Source organism: Oncorhynchus kisutch, linkage group LG21 (genome assembly GCF_002021735.2).
Source record: "Oncorhynchus kisutch isolate 150728-3 linkage group LG21, Okis_V2, whole genome shotgun sequence".
NCBI classification, from domain to species: domain Eukaryota; kingdom Metazoa; phylum Chordata; class Actinopteri; order Salmoniformes; family Salmonidae; genus Oncorhynchus; species Oncorhynchus kisutch.
Window position 1 is genome coordinate 29,038,493 of NC_034194.2, and position 16,169 is coordinate 29,054,661.

The 16,169-nt window shown below is 43.4% G+C and overlaps 1 protein-coding gene across 2 annotated transcripts; it reads right to left on the reverse strand.

Annotated features, from left to right (window-relative positions):
- Positions 1 to 100: 100 nt before the first annotated feature.
- On the reverse strand, positions 101 to 15,081 carry LOC109866238 (fermitin family homolog 1-like). Of its 2 annotated transcripts, XM_031800961.1 has the most exons (14): positions 14,813 to 15,081; positions 10,076 to 10,234; positions 8,259 to 8,492; positions 7,571 to 7,714; positions 6,639 to 6,823; positions 6,374 to 6,496; positions 6,131 to 6,238; positions 5,412 to 5,540; positions 5,152 to 5,201; positions 4,646 to 4,877; positions 4,152 to 4,346; positions 3,789 to 3,913; positions 3,433 to 3,574; positions 101 to 482 (listed from the first exon to the last, which is right to left on the reverse strand). In XM_031800961.1, exons 1-14 carry the CDS (start codon positions 14,913 to 14,915, stop codon positions 420 to 422), a joined length of 1,992 nt encoding a protein of 663 aa, XP_031656821.1. In that variant the 5' UTR covers positions 14,916 to 15,081; the 3' UTR covers positions 101 to 419. The 2 variants fall into 2 exon arrangements, with proteins under 2 accessions (XP_031656821.1, XP_031656822.1); XM_031800962.1 differs by lacking the exons at positions 101 to 482; positions 3,433 to 3,574; positions 3,789 to 3,913 and having other exon boundaries at positions 4,249 to 4,536; positions 14,813 to 15,079.
- Between the last annotated feature and the right edge of the window lie 1,088 nt (positions 15,082 to 16,169).

The following is a 16,169-nucleotide window of genomic DNA, read 5'->3' on the forward strand; positions in this document are numbered from 1 at the left end:
CATGTGCTGAATTAATTGCTGTCTCTGCAGATGGACCATGGAATCAAAGCAGTAGGCCAGACCGTCAGACAAAGTGGCCTTGTAGAGATGGTCTACCCATCCTGTAGAGATGGTCTACCCATCCTGTAGAGATGGTCTACCCATCCTGTAGAGATGGTCTCGGGATGAAATATAGTGACAAAGACATTCTACTTTTCTCTGCAATTTACAATGTGAACAAATAATTGATGTAGTCTGCAAAACCATATCAACAATGCATTTAAATGATTTCTTGCCAGCAGCACTAAGTGAAAGCTGATGACCAGGGTTCATTCCTGCCCTCCAGTGAGTTTGTGGAAGAGTTCCTCATCCAGTGTCTCGTTCTGGTCTTTGGAGCGTGTTGAGAGGAAGATGTATCCTCCTATGTACTCATGGACCACCTAACAGTCACAGCTCACACAGGAGAAGGCTATCGACACATTCTGGTCAAACTCTATAGCCACCTGAAGACAAACAGTATGGATTCATATTGATTCATGTACTTTATAGATACAGTACCTTGCAAAAGTATTCATAACGCTTGGATTTCTTCACATTTTATTGTGTTACAAAGTGGGATTAAAATATATTTGTCATTTTATGTCAACAATAAACACAAAATACTCTGTAGTGTCAAAGTAGAAGACCATTTGAAATATATATTTTTTTACATATATAAATTAAATAACTTAAATGTTATTTCGATACTTGTTAGAAAAACCTTTGGCAGTGATTACAACTGTGAGTCTTCTTGGGTAAGTCTCTAAGAGCTTTCCTCACCTACAGTTGAGTCTGCTGCCTCAGTTTGTATGATGGCAATTTGCATATACTCCAGAATGTTATGAAGAGTGATCAGATGAATTGCAATTAATTGCAAAGTCCCTCTTTGCCATGCAAATGAACTGAATCCCCCCCCAAATAAAATTTCCACTGCATTTCAGCCCTGCCACAAAAGGACCAGCTGACATCATGTCAGTGATTCTCACGTTAACACATGTGTGAGTGTTGACGAGGACAAGGCTGGAGATCACTCTGTCATGCTGATTGAGTTCAAATAACAGACTGGAAGCTTCAAAAGGAGGGTGGTGCTTGGAATCATTGTTCTTCCTCTGTCAATCATGGTTACCTGTAAGGAAACACGTGCCGTCATCATTGCTTTGCACAAAAAGTTCTTCACATGCAAGGATATTGCTGCCAGTAAGATCAACCATTTATCGGATCATAAAGAACTTCAAGGAGAGCGGTTCAATTGTTGTGAAGAAGGCTTCGGGGCGCCCAAGATAGTCCAGCAAACGCCAGGACCGTCTCCTAAAGTTGATTCAGCTGCGGGATCGGGGCTGCTGAGGACTGGGGTAAAGTCATTTTCTCTGATGAATCCCCTTTCCGATTGTGTTTGGGGCATCCGGAAAAAAGCTTGTCCGGAGAAGACAAGGTGAGCGTGAGCATCAGTCCTGTGTCACGCCAACAGTAAAGCATCCTGAGACCATTCATGTGTGGTGTTGCTTCTCAGCCAAGGGAGTGGGCTCACTCACAATTTTGCCTAAAGAACACAGCCATGAATAAAGAATGGTACCAACCATCCTCCGAGAGCAACTTCTCCCAACCATCCAGGAACAGTTTGGTGATGAACAATGCCTTTTCCAGCATGATGGAGCACCTTTCCATAAGGCAAAAGTGATAACTAAGTGGCTCGGGGAACAAAACATCGATATTTTGGATCCATGGCCAGGAAACTCCCCAGACCTTAATCACATTGAGAACTTGTGGTCAATCCTCAAGAGGCGGGTGGACAAACAAAAACCCACAACTTCTGACAAACTCCAAGCATTGATTATGCAAGAATGGGCTGCTATCAGGATGTGTCCCAGAAGTTAATTGACAGCATGCCAGGGCAGATTGCAGAGGTCTTGAAAAAGAAGGTTCAACACTGCAAATATTGGCTCTGCATCAACTTAATGTAATTGTCAATGAAAGCCTTTGACACTTATGAAATGCTTGTAATTATACTTCAGTGTTCCATAGTAACATCTGACAAAAATATCTAAAGACACTGAAGCAGCAAACTTTGTGAAAATTAATATTTGTGTCATTCCCAAAACTTTAGGACACGACTGTAGATTGATAGTTCTTCAAAGCTCTGTCAAGATATTTGGGACCATATCTAGACACCAATTTTCCAGTCTTGCCAGATTTACAAGCAGATTTAAGTCCAAACTGTAACTTGGCAACTCAGGAACATTCGCCATCTTCTTGGTAAACAAATCCAGTGTTGTTTTGGCCTTGTGTTGTAGGTTATTATCCTGCTAAAAGGTGAATTCCTCTCCCAGTGTCTGGTGTAAAGCAGACTGAAGCAGGTTTTCCTCTAGGATTCTGCCTGTGCTTAGCTCCATTCCATTTATTTTTATCCTGAAAAACTCCAATGTCAAGCATACCCATACCATGATGCAGCCACCGCTATGCTTGAACATAAGGAGGCAGTTACTCAGTGATATGTTGTGTTGGATTTGCCATGGTTTTTTTCCAGTATTACTTTAGTGCCTTGTTGTAGACAATATGCATGTTTTAGAATATTTTTATTCTGTATATTTGTATTGTTCTTTTCACTCTGGTGGATTCACTACAATGTTGTTAATCCATCCTCTGTTTTCTTCCATTACGGCCATTGAACTCTGTAACTGTTTTAAAATCACCAATGGCCTCATGTTAACATCCCTGAGCAGTTTCCTTCCTGTCCTGCAGCTCAATTCAGAAGGACGACTGTATCTTTGATGTGTCTGGGTGGTTTATGTATAATCCACAGCATAATTATTAACTTGACCATAATACTTAAAAGAGATATTCAATGTCTGATTTGTTATTGACACCCATCTACAAATCACTGCCCTTCTTAATGAGACTATTGAAAAGCTCCATGGTCTTTGTAATTTAATCTATGCTTGAAATTCAAAACTTGCCTGAGGGACCTTACAGATGTTGTATGTATGGGGGACAAGTGGAAGAGTTACTCATAAAAAAGTAAACTCCTATTATTTAACACAGTGAGTCCATGTAATTTTTATGTGATTTCTTAAGTCAAATGTTACTCCTGAACTAATTTAGGCTTGCCTGAACAGAGGGGCTGAATGCTTACGCAACGACTATATTTTAGTTCTTCATTTTGGGGGGGATTTTCTCTTCCATTTTGAGATTACAGAGTATTTTAAGCAGATTGTTGGAAAAAAATGACAATTAAATTAATTTTAATCCCACTTTGTAACAAAATAAAATGTGAATTCATCTAAGGGGTCTGAATACTTCTGCAAGGTTAAGTATATTTTCAGTAAAAAAAACAGTTTCTCTTATTACAAAGACAACTATTATCCTTGCTTTCTAATCTGTAAAAAGCAATCGATCAATCAATCTAGAGCCATTTACCTGTCTGATCTCCCAGTTGACATTCCACTGTTTCATGTTGGCGAATCTCCAGGTGGTGACAGGCAGGCCAGTGGACATGTCAATACGGATCAGACGGTTATAGGAGATACCCATCAGCTCATCCTTCTTACTGCCTTGGAACCTGGCACACACACACACACACACACACACACACACACACACACACACACACACACACACACACACACACACACAATGATTGTGTGATAAGTAACTTTACCTGGGACCTGAAGATTTACATTAGCTCGCTGAGCTAACGCCTAAGGCTAAGGCATTATCTCAGCAGGCTAACACAGCCTTGAGGTGTTTGAACCTGGTCGGTCACATTTACGTACCTGACAATGTAGTATTTGATACCAAACTCAGCCAGGGACTGCCAGGCACGGATGAAGCGCATTTTAGCTTCATTGAGAGAGAGACTGGCAATGTTCTGATGGGCCTCCAGGATCCTCGCTGTCAGCTGGACAGCAGACAGAACAGGGACATTTAGGCTACTTTACACAGACATTATGTCAGTCCTTTAACAAATACTGAGAGGGTAAGTGAATGGAATAGAATGATCTGGATGTCGACAGATTGTCAGTCTGAGATTATAAAACCACTGGAGAGCTCTGATGACATCCTCTCCCTGTCTGTGGCTCACAAACACTGAATCATGTTTGATTGATCATCACCCTATATTGCAGATAGACCCCCACCTGTTTGGTCTTGTACCTCTTGGTGTATCTAGGAGAGACAAAGCACTCAGCGTTCATCTCCATGGCATCCAGGTCTGACCAGGGGGGGGGGGGGGGGGGGGGCGCCAGACTCTTCATCTGCAGGAACGACTGGATGTTCTTCACCTCCGAACTAGACCAATCCCAGTTTCTCCTCGTCAGTTTACAGTCAGAAGCCTATTAATGTGGTAAGGCATGGGAAGGATGAAGTAAGAACGTGTGACCTGTAGGAGCTGTAAGCCATGGTCTGGCCCTTGGAGGCCAGGGTAGGGTAGATGGTCTGGCCCTTGGAGGCCAGGGTAGGGTAGATGGTCTGGCCCTTGGAGGCCAGAGTACACACTGCCTTCCACTTGGCATACTGCGTCTCCTGGATATCATCACAATATGTAAGGGGAACAATGGATTCATGTTCTTAGTGCCCCACTCCAAAAAAATGTTTTAATAATAATTTGGTTCAATAAGAAATTGCATCTTACGTTGTCACAGCGGATGTAGACCTCATTCATCCCATCAGCCACTGGGAGAAGCAGCTTGATGCCAAACTTCTTGTCCGTCACATTGACGTCAGGGACCACCTCACATCCTCGGAGATGCAGCTGTTCTATCGGCTCTCCGCTGGCGGTCTCTTTGTTCTTGTAGTAGGAGATGGTGGTGTCTTTAAACACGAACCAGTACTCCTTATATGAACGCAATGCCAGCCTTTTAGGCCTGGGGTACGAAACAAAAACAACAACCAAAACGATTTGAGGAAAAATGTGAACAGGTTGTGTCCCCACACAGTCACACTGTTGCACGTTGCTGTGTGAACTGTCTGTGTCATGGACTATCTACAGTGTAGCATACTAACCTTTCCTTCTGTAACGTGTAATGGCATTTTACTTCTACGACTTAGTTTCTAAAACCCATGTTTCCATTTGTTACACAGATACAGTACCCTATTAATGTGTGTTTCTGGCCATATACAGCGGCCTTTAGGATTTACCTGAACAGCTTGAGGGAGTCTGCCAGCTTCGGAACGTCTGTGATGTCTTCCTGGGGAGGGGGGGGGGGGGGGGAGCAACTGTCAATTATCCTGTGACATCATCATGTTGAGACATGCAATCAAATCAGACAACCTATCAACCCTTGCTTAAAAGACAGGTGTTGCACCCTCTGAAACTGTTGAAATCATACAGACTTGTTTATCATTTATACTGTATATAAAGAATATGAATCGTTTAAAATAATAAAAACTCCACTTACCAATATTCTGTCTGTTTTTCCTCCAAGTGTGACCTCTAGATTGGATAAGGCAGCCTCTACTTCATCTATCTCCAGTTCATTGGAGAAGTCCAGAGGTTCTGTCGAAATGGTCATCTTACATATGTGATACTGAAACAATATTAACAAAATCATTAATAATCAACACTTAATGATGGGAATTGGGGGATATATCATACTAAGAGCAACAGGAGATTATTGTACAATACACAGTAGATAAGAATACACAGTAGATAAGAAGAGTATAAAACTAACAGACACGTTTGAAAACCTAAATATACCCAGTCTTTAGTGTAAAAGGCAGGTCTGAACCCAGAAACAGTTAGTTCAACACTTGAGGCCAGACAATGACACAGACTGGGAGAAGAGAGAGAGAGTCTTGTGATTCCAGTAACAATGCAGGTGAGAGCAATAACCATCTCATGGATTTAATCATTTTTATAGATCAGTTGAGAATAAATCAGTCAGAGATGAAGAACAGTTGAAATTCTATGTTTTTCACTTAATACCTTTGTGTTATTTATATTTTATCACCCAGAGGAGTTCAGGAGGATAACCAGACTCCCTCCCTCCCTCCTATGGGATTGTCCTCTTTCCCATCATGCCTCCTTTGGGACTGAGACACCAAACCAGATGGATAATAGTGTGTGCGTGTATGTGCGCGCATATGTATGTGTATGTGTGTGTGTGTGTGTGTGTACCTGTAAGGAGGCGAACATGAGCATCTCCTCCTCAGTGCAGTTGATCTCCTCCAGTAGGATGGACCAGCGAGCCTGCTCATACAACTGGGTTATCCTCACAGCATCATACTGAAACACACATCAATAAATCAGTCAATGTTAGGGTTAGAGATGGTGTTATAGTTACAGTTAGTCTCACCTTCGGGTTGAGGTTCAGTGTTATTCAAACACTCACTTAGGTTTAAGGTTAGGGGTTAGTGTTACCTTTGGGTTGAGGTCGAAGAAGCAGTGGTATTTGAAGCGTAGCTGCAGTCTGTCATGTTCTCCGATGCCCTGTTCCATCAAGGAGCGGGAGGAGTCCAGCCACCTGTCAATCACATCAGCAGCCTATCACAGTAAACCAGGAAGTGTTCAGGGAAGAGACAGAGAACTGCCCTCCAGCATAGCAAAGCCAACAACTAGTAAGTCTTCTACATGTACAGCCATAGTCTGGTTCATCTCAAGGTTTTTGTTTCTGAGTAACTCTTACTGCGTTGATGATGGCTTTGTCCACCATGGACAACTGCTGGTACATCTTGGCCAGCTCTACAGGGGGCAGGTTGGGCTGGCTGGAGGTCAGGGGGTTGTCCCCAAACCATAAGCTGGTGGCCGAGGCTGGAGTCCCATTCTCTGGGTCATAGGTGGGCACCATGGTCTTACTGTACAAGGGACTGCCTGAAGGGGTCAGGTGGAGGAGGAGACACAGTTCAGGGACCATGTTATAATGAGAGTGCTGACCTAGAATCAGTTTTGCCTTTTAGATCATAACGAATAAGATTATATCAAAACCTTTGAAATGGTTCAGAACTACAGTCAAAATGAGGCTGATTTTATGAGTTGGAATCGTCAGCTGCTCTATACTGTAGCTACTCAGACAGACTCAGAAAGTGTGTGTGTCTGCGTCTCAGCGTACTGTACTATTCTTTCAGATATCTGTCATGATCGCTCTATTCTTTCAGATCTTCAGAATTCTCCATTCCTTCTTAGATTGTTTCAGAAGTCAACAGAAGCCACCATGTGGGCTGAATCTGGTGGTGTGAGACATACAAGTCAGAAATGATCCACTTTGAGTTCGCCTGAGGTTCTAAACATTGACTGTGTTGCCATGGTGGTGAATGAAATAGCTTCACAGCATGATTGAAGATGACCTTCGAGATATGAGGAAAGTTTACGCCAGGCTAACGTCACCATGTGGATAACTTAGCCTGAGGGCCTGATGGTTTCTGTGATTCAATAAAGGTATATTGACAAAGAGACAACAACAATGGGGTTGGGTAAAGCAGAAACAGGCAGTCACCTAGGATATGGCTAACTTGGTTGAAGTCTTTACATGAAAACAGAAGGGAAGAATCTGACGGTCTACTGAAAATATCCATGTCTAATAACACGATTAACACATAATTGTAACTCTGCTTCTCTCACCCGTTCTCCCAGAGCTTCCATTGAAGATGTCCATATCTAAGATGTCTTCCAGCGCTGGGTTCTTGTCTTTCTTCATCTTCTTCTTCTTCTTGGGCGGGTTATCTGGAGGCTTCAGCAGGGACAGCTCCTCTGGCCTCCTGATGTCTAGAGGAGAAAGGATGTCAAGGAGAGTTCCTGCCCCTAAACCCTACATCCTTACCCCTAGACCAGTGGTTCTCAAATGTATCCTCGGAGACCCCCAGACGTTTCCCAATTTTGCTGTAGAGCTGAACCAGCTCACCTGATTCACCTATTCAAAGGCTTGATGATTAGTTAACAAGTTGAATCAGGTGTGCTGGCTCTGGAATAGATAAAATACATGGAAGGGCCGGGGGTCTCCGAGGAGAGGTTTGAGAACCACTTCCTTAGACCCCTAAACCCTAAATCGCTATACCTAGATTTAAATCCCTAACCACTAGGTCCTAGCCCCTACCCCCCTCAGTCCCGGTGAAGATGTGAGAGGACTGGAGAAGTATAAACAATATGACAAACATTTTCCTTGCCACCAATCAGTAATGGGAACTTGAGCATATTAAACACTGATCCAATCCTTTCAGATCTACAGTACACTAGTGCAAAGGGACTAGTGCTTAGGGACTAGGGGGTGAGGATAGGGCCTCATATCCGGCTAGGGTACTCACTGACTCACTGAGTGCTCTGCAGATCTTTACGACGGTCTTGAAGACGACGGCAGAGTAGCTGACGGTGAGTTTGACCATCTTCATGTTGGGCAGCTGCAGACACAGGGGTTTGTGCTGGGGAGTGTATCGCAGGTCAGCGTCTGCCTGGACACCGTACTTGTCCAGGGTCCAGTGGGTCTTCAGCAGCCAACAGCTCCTCTGCTCCCACCACAGAGCATGGTCTGACCAGTCCTGAGGGGCCTCTGACGGAGAGATGGAGATGGGGGAAAGAGAGAGAGGATATATGGTTGGGTAAAAGGACAGTATTTTCACAAGGCACAAACATTGCCATTTAAACATGTTCAGCTGTATGTATTATCCACAATTAAAACCGATATTCTCTCGTCTAATAGGAAACAGGTACAAAAGTATCTATATCCACAGTAAAACGAGTCCTATATCGACATAACCTGAAAGGCCGCTCAGCAAGGAAGAAGCCACTGCTCCAAAACCGCCATAAAAAAGCCAGACTACGGTTTGTAACTGCACATGGGGACAAAGATCGTACTTTTTGGAGAAAAGTCCTCTGGTCTGATGAAACAAAAATAGAACTGTTTGGCCATAATGACCATCGTTATGTTTGGAGGAAAAAGGGGGAGGCTTGCAAGCTGAAGAACACCATCCCAACCGTGAAGCACGCGGCTGGTTAGCATCATGTTGTGGGGGTGCTTTGCTGCAGGAGGGACTGGTGCACTTCACAATAGATGTCATCACGAGGAAAGAACATTATGTGGATACTGTATATTAAAGATAAAGCTTGGTCACAAATGGGTCTTCCAAATAGACAATGACACCAAGCATACTTCCAAAGTTGTGGCTAAATGGCTTAATGACAACAACGTCAAGGTATTGGAGTGGCCATCACAAAGCTCTGACATCAATCCTATAGAACATTTGTGGGCAGAACTGAAAAAGTGTGTGCGAGCAAGGAAGGCTACAAACCTGACTCAGTTACACCAGCTCTGTCAGGAGGAATGGGCCAAAATTCATCCAACTTATTGTGGGAAGCTTGTGGAAGGCTACCCGAAACGTTTGACCCAAGTTAAACAATTTGAAGGCAATGCTACCAAATACTAATTGAGTGTTCTGACCCCCTGGGAATGTGATGAAAGAAATAAAAGCTGAAATAAATAATTCTCTATACTATTATTCTCACATTTCACATTCTTCAAATAAAGTGGTGATCCTAACGGACCGAAGACAGGGAATTTTTACTAGGATTAAATGTCAGGAATTGTGAAAAACTGAGTTTAAATGTATTTGGCTGAGGTGTATGTAAACTTCTGTCTTCAACTGTATATGGCTTAGTCATATAAAGTACATGTCATACACCCCCTTACCTCCACTGTAACAAACACAACACACCTTGTATCTATGTGAAATAAACCAAGGCTTAGGTCACTATAATACCATCTTACACTAGGGGAATTCCATAGTGTCTAATCCTCCTGAATGAAGGCAGGATGTGTCTTAAATCACACCCTATTCTCCATGTAGGACACTCATATTGTAGAAGTAATAACTGTCAAAGGTAGTGCACTACATAGGGAATAGGGTGTCTTTTGAGATTTCTCCCAGGTGAATAAACATGAGATAAAGTGGTGGACTTTAGCCCCTCTGGCTGTGGTACTGAAGCATTGTGGGAGAACAATACTACTCAGCACTATAGATGAATGTAGGGCAAACAAGGGTGTGTTCTCCAGGCTAGTACTGTGTCTGAGAGAAGGGGGGAGACATAGAGAGAGAGACAGAGAGGGTTGGAAGATAGAATGAAAGAGAGACTTACTGATCTTCTCCACCAGTTTGAGCATGAGTCCTCCAATGTGCAGGTCTCCCTTGACTCTGAGTTTAAACCTCATGCCCTCGTCTCCATCTCTCTGGTCTACCTGGACTGACAGCTCCCACGACGTGTTGCCATACTCTGCCGTGTTAATCATGACCCTGACTGGAGAGCAGGGAGTTTAGGTGAGAGATAGAGGACTTATTAACAAATGTATTTGTGAAAAGTGTTGTATGACTAAAATATGATTGAGCGACTGATCCTGCTGTGGCTTCCCCAAAACACTGACTGAAGAGACAGGTCAGCAAAAGGGCATGTTCAGTCTCATTTGCAGTACTGACTGACTAAAAGAAATATAGCACCCTATTTTCTATATAGTAGGGCTGTCCCCAACTAAAACAAATCTTGGTCAACCAAAAGTTGTCTGTTCATCAATTGGTTGAATTTTTTAAATGTGTATTTTTCCATATATAGACACAACCTACGTGAAAAAAAATCTACTATATACAGTGCTTTCTGAAAGTATTCAGACCCCTTCCCCTTTTCCAAATGTTGTTACGTTACAGTATTCTAAAATGGATTAAATACATTTTTCCCCCCATCAATCTACCTACAATACCCCATAATGACAAAGCAGAAACCGGTTTTTAGACATTTTATTCACACTTTGATATGAGACTGGAAATTGAGCTCATGTGCATCCTGTTTCCATTGATCATCCTTGAGATGTTTCTACAACTTGATTGGAGTCCATCTGTGGTAAATTCAATTGATTGGATATGATTTGGAAAGGCACACATCTGTCTATATAAAGGTCCCACAGTTAAGAGTGCATGTCAGAGGAAAAACCAAGCCATGAGGTCGAAGGAATTGTCCGTAGAGCTCCAAGACAGGATTGTGTCGAGGCACAGAAGGGTAAGTCACTCCTCAGTAAAAAGGCACATGATAGCCAGCTTGGAGTTTGCCGAAATGCACCTAAAAGACTCTCAGACCATGAGAAACAAGATTCTCTGGTCTGATGAAACCAACATTGAACTCTTTGGCCTGAAAGCCAAGCGTCACGTCTGGAGGAAACCTGACACCATCCCTACAGTGAAACATGGTGGTGGCGGCATCATGCTGTGGGGATGTTTTTCAGCGGCAGGGATTGGGAGACTAGTCAGGATCGAGGGTAAGATGAACGGAGCAAGTACAGAGAGATCCTTGATGAAAACCTACTCCAGAGTGCTCAGGACTTCAGACTGGGGTGAAGGTTCACCTTCCAACAGGACAATGACCCTAAGCACACAGCCAAGACAACTCAGGAGTGGCTTTGGGACAAGTCTCTGAATATCCTTGAGTGGCCCGGACTGAATCCGATCAAACATTTCCGGAGACCTGAAAATAGCTGTGCAGTGACGCTCCCCATCTAATCTGACGTAGCTTGCGAGGATCTGCAGAGAAGAATGGGAGAAACTCCCCAAATACAGGTGTGCCAAGCTTGCAGCGTCATACCCAAGAAGACTCGAGGCTGTAATCGCTGCCTTAGGTCCTTCAACAAAGTACTGAGTAAAGGGTCAGAATACTTATGTAAATGTAATATTTCTGTTTTTTATTATACATTTGCAAAAAAATAAAAAATAAAATAAAAAAATCGACCCGTTTTTGCTTTGTCATTATGATATATTGTGCAGATTGATGAGCAAAAAAAATACTATTAAATTAGAGTAAGGCTGTAGAGTAACAAAATGTGGAAAAGTCAAGGGGTCTGAATACTTTCTGAATGCACTGTATACAGCAGTTTCTTCCATTAAAAGTGCTCTACATTGTAGTGGTAACTCACACTGTAGCGTAACAAAATGTTGAAACTCAATACTTTCCGAATGCACTGTTTATTTGATTAAAACACTGATGTTATACAGCATAAAGGGAACACTAAAATAACACATCCTAGATCTGAATGAATGAAATATTCTTATTAAATACTTTTTTCTTTACATAGTTGAATGTGCTGACAACAAAATCACACAAAAATTATCAATGGAAATCAAATTTATCAACCCATGGAGGTCTGGATTTGGAGTCACACTCAAAATTAAAGTGGAAAACCACACTACAGGCTGATCCAACTTTGATGTACCGGTAATGTCCTTAAAACAAGTCCAAATGAGGTTCAGTAGTGTGTGTGGCATCCACGTGCCTGTATGACCTCCCTACAACGCCTGGGCATGCTCCTGATGAGGTGGCGGATGGTCTCCTGAGGGATCTCCTCCCAGACCTGGACTAAAGCATCCGCCAACTCATGGACAGTCTGTGGTGCAAAGTTGGTGGATGGAGCGAGACATGATGTCCCAGATGTGCTCAATTGGATTCAGGTCTGGGGAACGGGCGGGCCAGTCCATAGCTTCAATGCCTTCCTCTTGCAGGAACTGCTGACTCACTCCAGCCACATGAGGTCTAGCATTGTCTTGCATTAGGAGGAACCCAGGGCCAACAGCACCAGCATATGGTCTCACAAGGGGTCTGAGGATCTCATCTCGGTAACTAATGGCAGTCAGGCTACCTCTGGCGAGCACATGGAGGCCCCCCAAAGAAATGCCACCCCACACCATGACTGACCCTCCGCCAAACCGGTCATGCTGGAGGATGTTGCAGGCTGCAGAACGTTCTCCACGGCGTCTCCAGACTCTGTCACGTCTGTCACATGTGCTCAGCGTGAACCTGCTTTCATCTGTGAAGAGCACAGGGCGCCAGTGGCGAATTTGCCAATCTTGGTGTTCTATGGCAAATGCCAAACGTCCTGCACGGTGTTGGGCTGTAAGCACAACCCCCACCTGTGGACGTCGGGCCCTCATGGAGTCTGTTTCTGACCGTTTGAGCAGACACATGCACATTTGTGGCCTGCTGGAGGTCCTGCTGCTGGGTTGTTGCCCTCCTACGGCCTCCTCCACGTCTCCTGATGTACTGGCCTGTCTCCTGGTAGCGCCTCCATGCTCTGGACACTATGCTGACAGACACAGCAAACCTTCTTGCCACAGCTCGCATTGATGTGCCATCCTGGATGAGCTGCACTACCTGAGCCACTTGTGTGGGTTGTAGACTCCGTCTCATGCTACCACTAGAGTGAAAGCTCCGCCAGCATTCAAAAGTGACCAAAACATCAGCCAGGAAGCATAGGAACTGAGAAGTGGTCTGTGGTTACCACCTGCAGAACCACTCCCTTATTGGGGGTGTCTTGCTAATTGCCTATAATTTCCACCTGCTGTCTATGCCATTTGCACAACAGCATGTGAAATGTATTGTCAATCAGTGTTGCTTCCTAAGTGGACCGTTTGATTGACTTGGAGTTACATTGTGTTGTTTAAGTGTTCCCTTGATTTTTTTGAGCAGTATATATATATATAAAACAGACGACTCACCCCTTATAGCCTGGTTTCTTCCTAGGTTTTGGCCTTTCTAGGGAGTTTTTCCTAGCCACCGTGCTTCTACACCTGCATTGCTTGCTGTTTGGGGTTTTCGGCTGGGTTTCTGTACAGCACTTTGAGATATCAGCTGATGTAAGAAGGGCTTTATAAATACATTTGATTTGACGACTTGGTCGACCAAGTTTTGTTTACATTTTTTACCCAATATGCTGCATAGTTATGATATACAGTGTACTTCGCAAATATACACATTCCTATTAAACCCAGATTCCATGTTTACTTAGCACCAATAGCTTGGTTTCCATGCAATTGTTGACATATTTTAAAATTAAATAAAACATGCGCATTTTCCCCCAAATGTACTTGTTGCCGGTAAAAGGTTGTGCGCGATGACTTTGGGCACATAATATCCATGTACCGTCTAAAAAATACAAGTTAAATGGATTTTCATCCCATTTTCAACTTTACTGATGGTTTTCTCACAACAAAAACATGTGTTATATTGCGAGTGTGCCCACTGGTAATGGCACGTGCTCTGCGCACGTGTACATTATGAGATTATTATAGTGGGAGAGCAAGAGTTTTTAGTTTTGACATCGAAGTATCGATTAACATGTCACCAGAATAAGACCTTCGATATTTATTGGAAAGGATCACCACGCTCATCACCTTGCACTTCCACCACTATATGAAGTTCAGAATGTATTTCATCTGTAGCCTAATACACTGCATGCTTTTCCGACGTCGTAGTGGGAGCATAATCCATTTTACCGTCACAAAAAGTTCCTACCTTGTCTAGCGTAGGAACTTTACCTTGTCTAGCGTTTCCATCAGGCCTGTCATGATTATTATTGAATTTTTTTTTACCGATATTTTCTTTACGCGCATAAAACGTTTCGATGGAAACCTGGTTATTAAATAAATCTTATTTTTATTCTCAGGAGGAAATCTGGAACAAAAAAAACGTATTTAGGTCTCATAAAACTGTTGTGAGAAACATCTATGGTGAAATATGAATTTAAAAAAATATAAAAGGACTCAAGTCGATTTATAATAGAGTAGGTTAAATTCAGTAGCACATACCATAACAAATGTGAAATGTTGGCTTACATTATAAACGATAGGCTAGATTATATACTAGCCCAGTTGTTTCTCAAACCTCCTCGGGATCTCCAGACGTTTCACAATTTTGTTGTAGCCCTGAACTAGCTCACCTGATTGACCTAGTAAAAGGCTCAACTGCGAATGAGCCGCAACTGAAACTTCATCCATGCGTAGGCTACACTCTCTTTTATCGTGCTAAAGCCGTAACAGAACACAGGTATGTTAGAAAACTCACCTTGATAAAAGTTTGAAACCTCTTCTCTCTTTTTTTCTGTGGTGTGTGGTGCGGCCTCATGCGGTCTGCTGTCCCGTTCGCTCAGGACAGGTACCCGCCCCATACACACGGTTAAGGAAGTAGGCTAGCCTACTACTTTCAGCCTTGTCTTATAAAATGTCTCAGTAGCATGACGTTCTGCTGTCTGTATTACTCTTAAAACTACCAACAACTACACAACCACTTCAAATGAGTGGATTCGGCTGTTTCACCGACACCCGTTGCTGACAGGTGTATAAAATGGAGCACACAGTAATCTCCATAGACAAACATTGGCAGTAGAGTGGCCGATACTGAAATACTCAGTGACTTTCAACGTGGCACCATCATAGGATGCCACCTTTCCAACAAGTCAGTTCATCAAATGTCTGCCCTGGTAAAGCTGCTCCGGTCAACTGTAAGCACTGTTATTGTGAAGTGGAAAACTCTAGTAGCAACAAAGGCTCAGTGAAGTGGTAGGCCACAATCAAATTTATTTATAAAGCCCTTTTTACATCAGGCCACACAAGCTCACAGAACGGGACCACCGAGTGCTGAAGCGTGTAAAAATCGTCTGTCCTCGGTTGCAACACTCACTACCGTGTTCCAAACTGCCTCTGGAAGCAACATCAGCACAAGAACTTCATGAAATTGGTTTCCATAGCAGAGCAGCCACGCACACAAGCCTAAGATTACCATGTGCAATGCCAATTGTCAGCTGGAGTGGTTTAAAGCTAGCCACCAATGGACTCCTGGAGCAGTGGAAATGTCTTCTCTGGAGTGATGAATCATGCTTCACCATCTGGCAGTCCGACGGACGGATCTGGGTTAGGTGGATGCCAGGAAAACGCTACCTGCCCAAATGCATAGTGCCAACTGTAAAGTTTGGTGGAGTAGGAATAATGGTCTGGGGCTGTTTTTCATGGTTCATGTGTCCAACTTTGTGGCAAAAGTTTGGGGGCTCTTTCTTGTTTCAGCATGATAATGCACCAGTGCACAGAGCGAGGTTCATACAGAAATGGTTTGTTGAGATCGGTGTGGAAGAACTTGACTTGCCTGCACACAGCCCTGACCTCAACTCCATCTAACACCTTTGGGATGAATTGGAACGCCAACTGCCAGCCAGGCCTAATCGCACAACATCAGTGCCCGACCTCACTAATGCTCTTGTGGCTGATGGAAGCAAGTCCCCGGAGTAAAGTACCAACATCTAGTGGAAAGCCTTCCCAGAAGAGTGGAGGCTGTTATAGCAGCGAAGGAGGGACCAACTCCATATTAATGACCATGATTTTGGAATGAGATGTACGACAAGCATGTGTCCACATACTTTTGGCCATAT

What these genes read in the sequence shown, in the direction of transcription:
- LOC109866238 (XM_031800961.1), bottom strand. Translation starts at nt 14,915, where the DNA reads ATGGGGCGGGTACCTGTCCTGAGCGAACGGGACAGCAGACCGCATGAG. An exon ending in AAAGATCTGCAGAGCACTCA is followed by an intron (nt 7,715 to 8,258) that starts GTGAGTCAGTGA and finishes TTTCTCCTCTAG; the next exon opens with ACATCAGGAGGCCAGAGGAG. An exon ending in TCATGTTCGCCTCCTTACAG is followed by an intron (nt 5,541 to 6,130) that starts GTACACACACAC and finishes ATATTGTTTCAG; the next exon opens with TATCACATATGTAAGATGAC.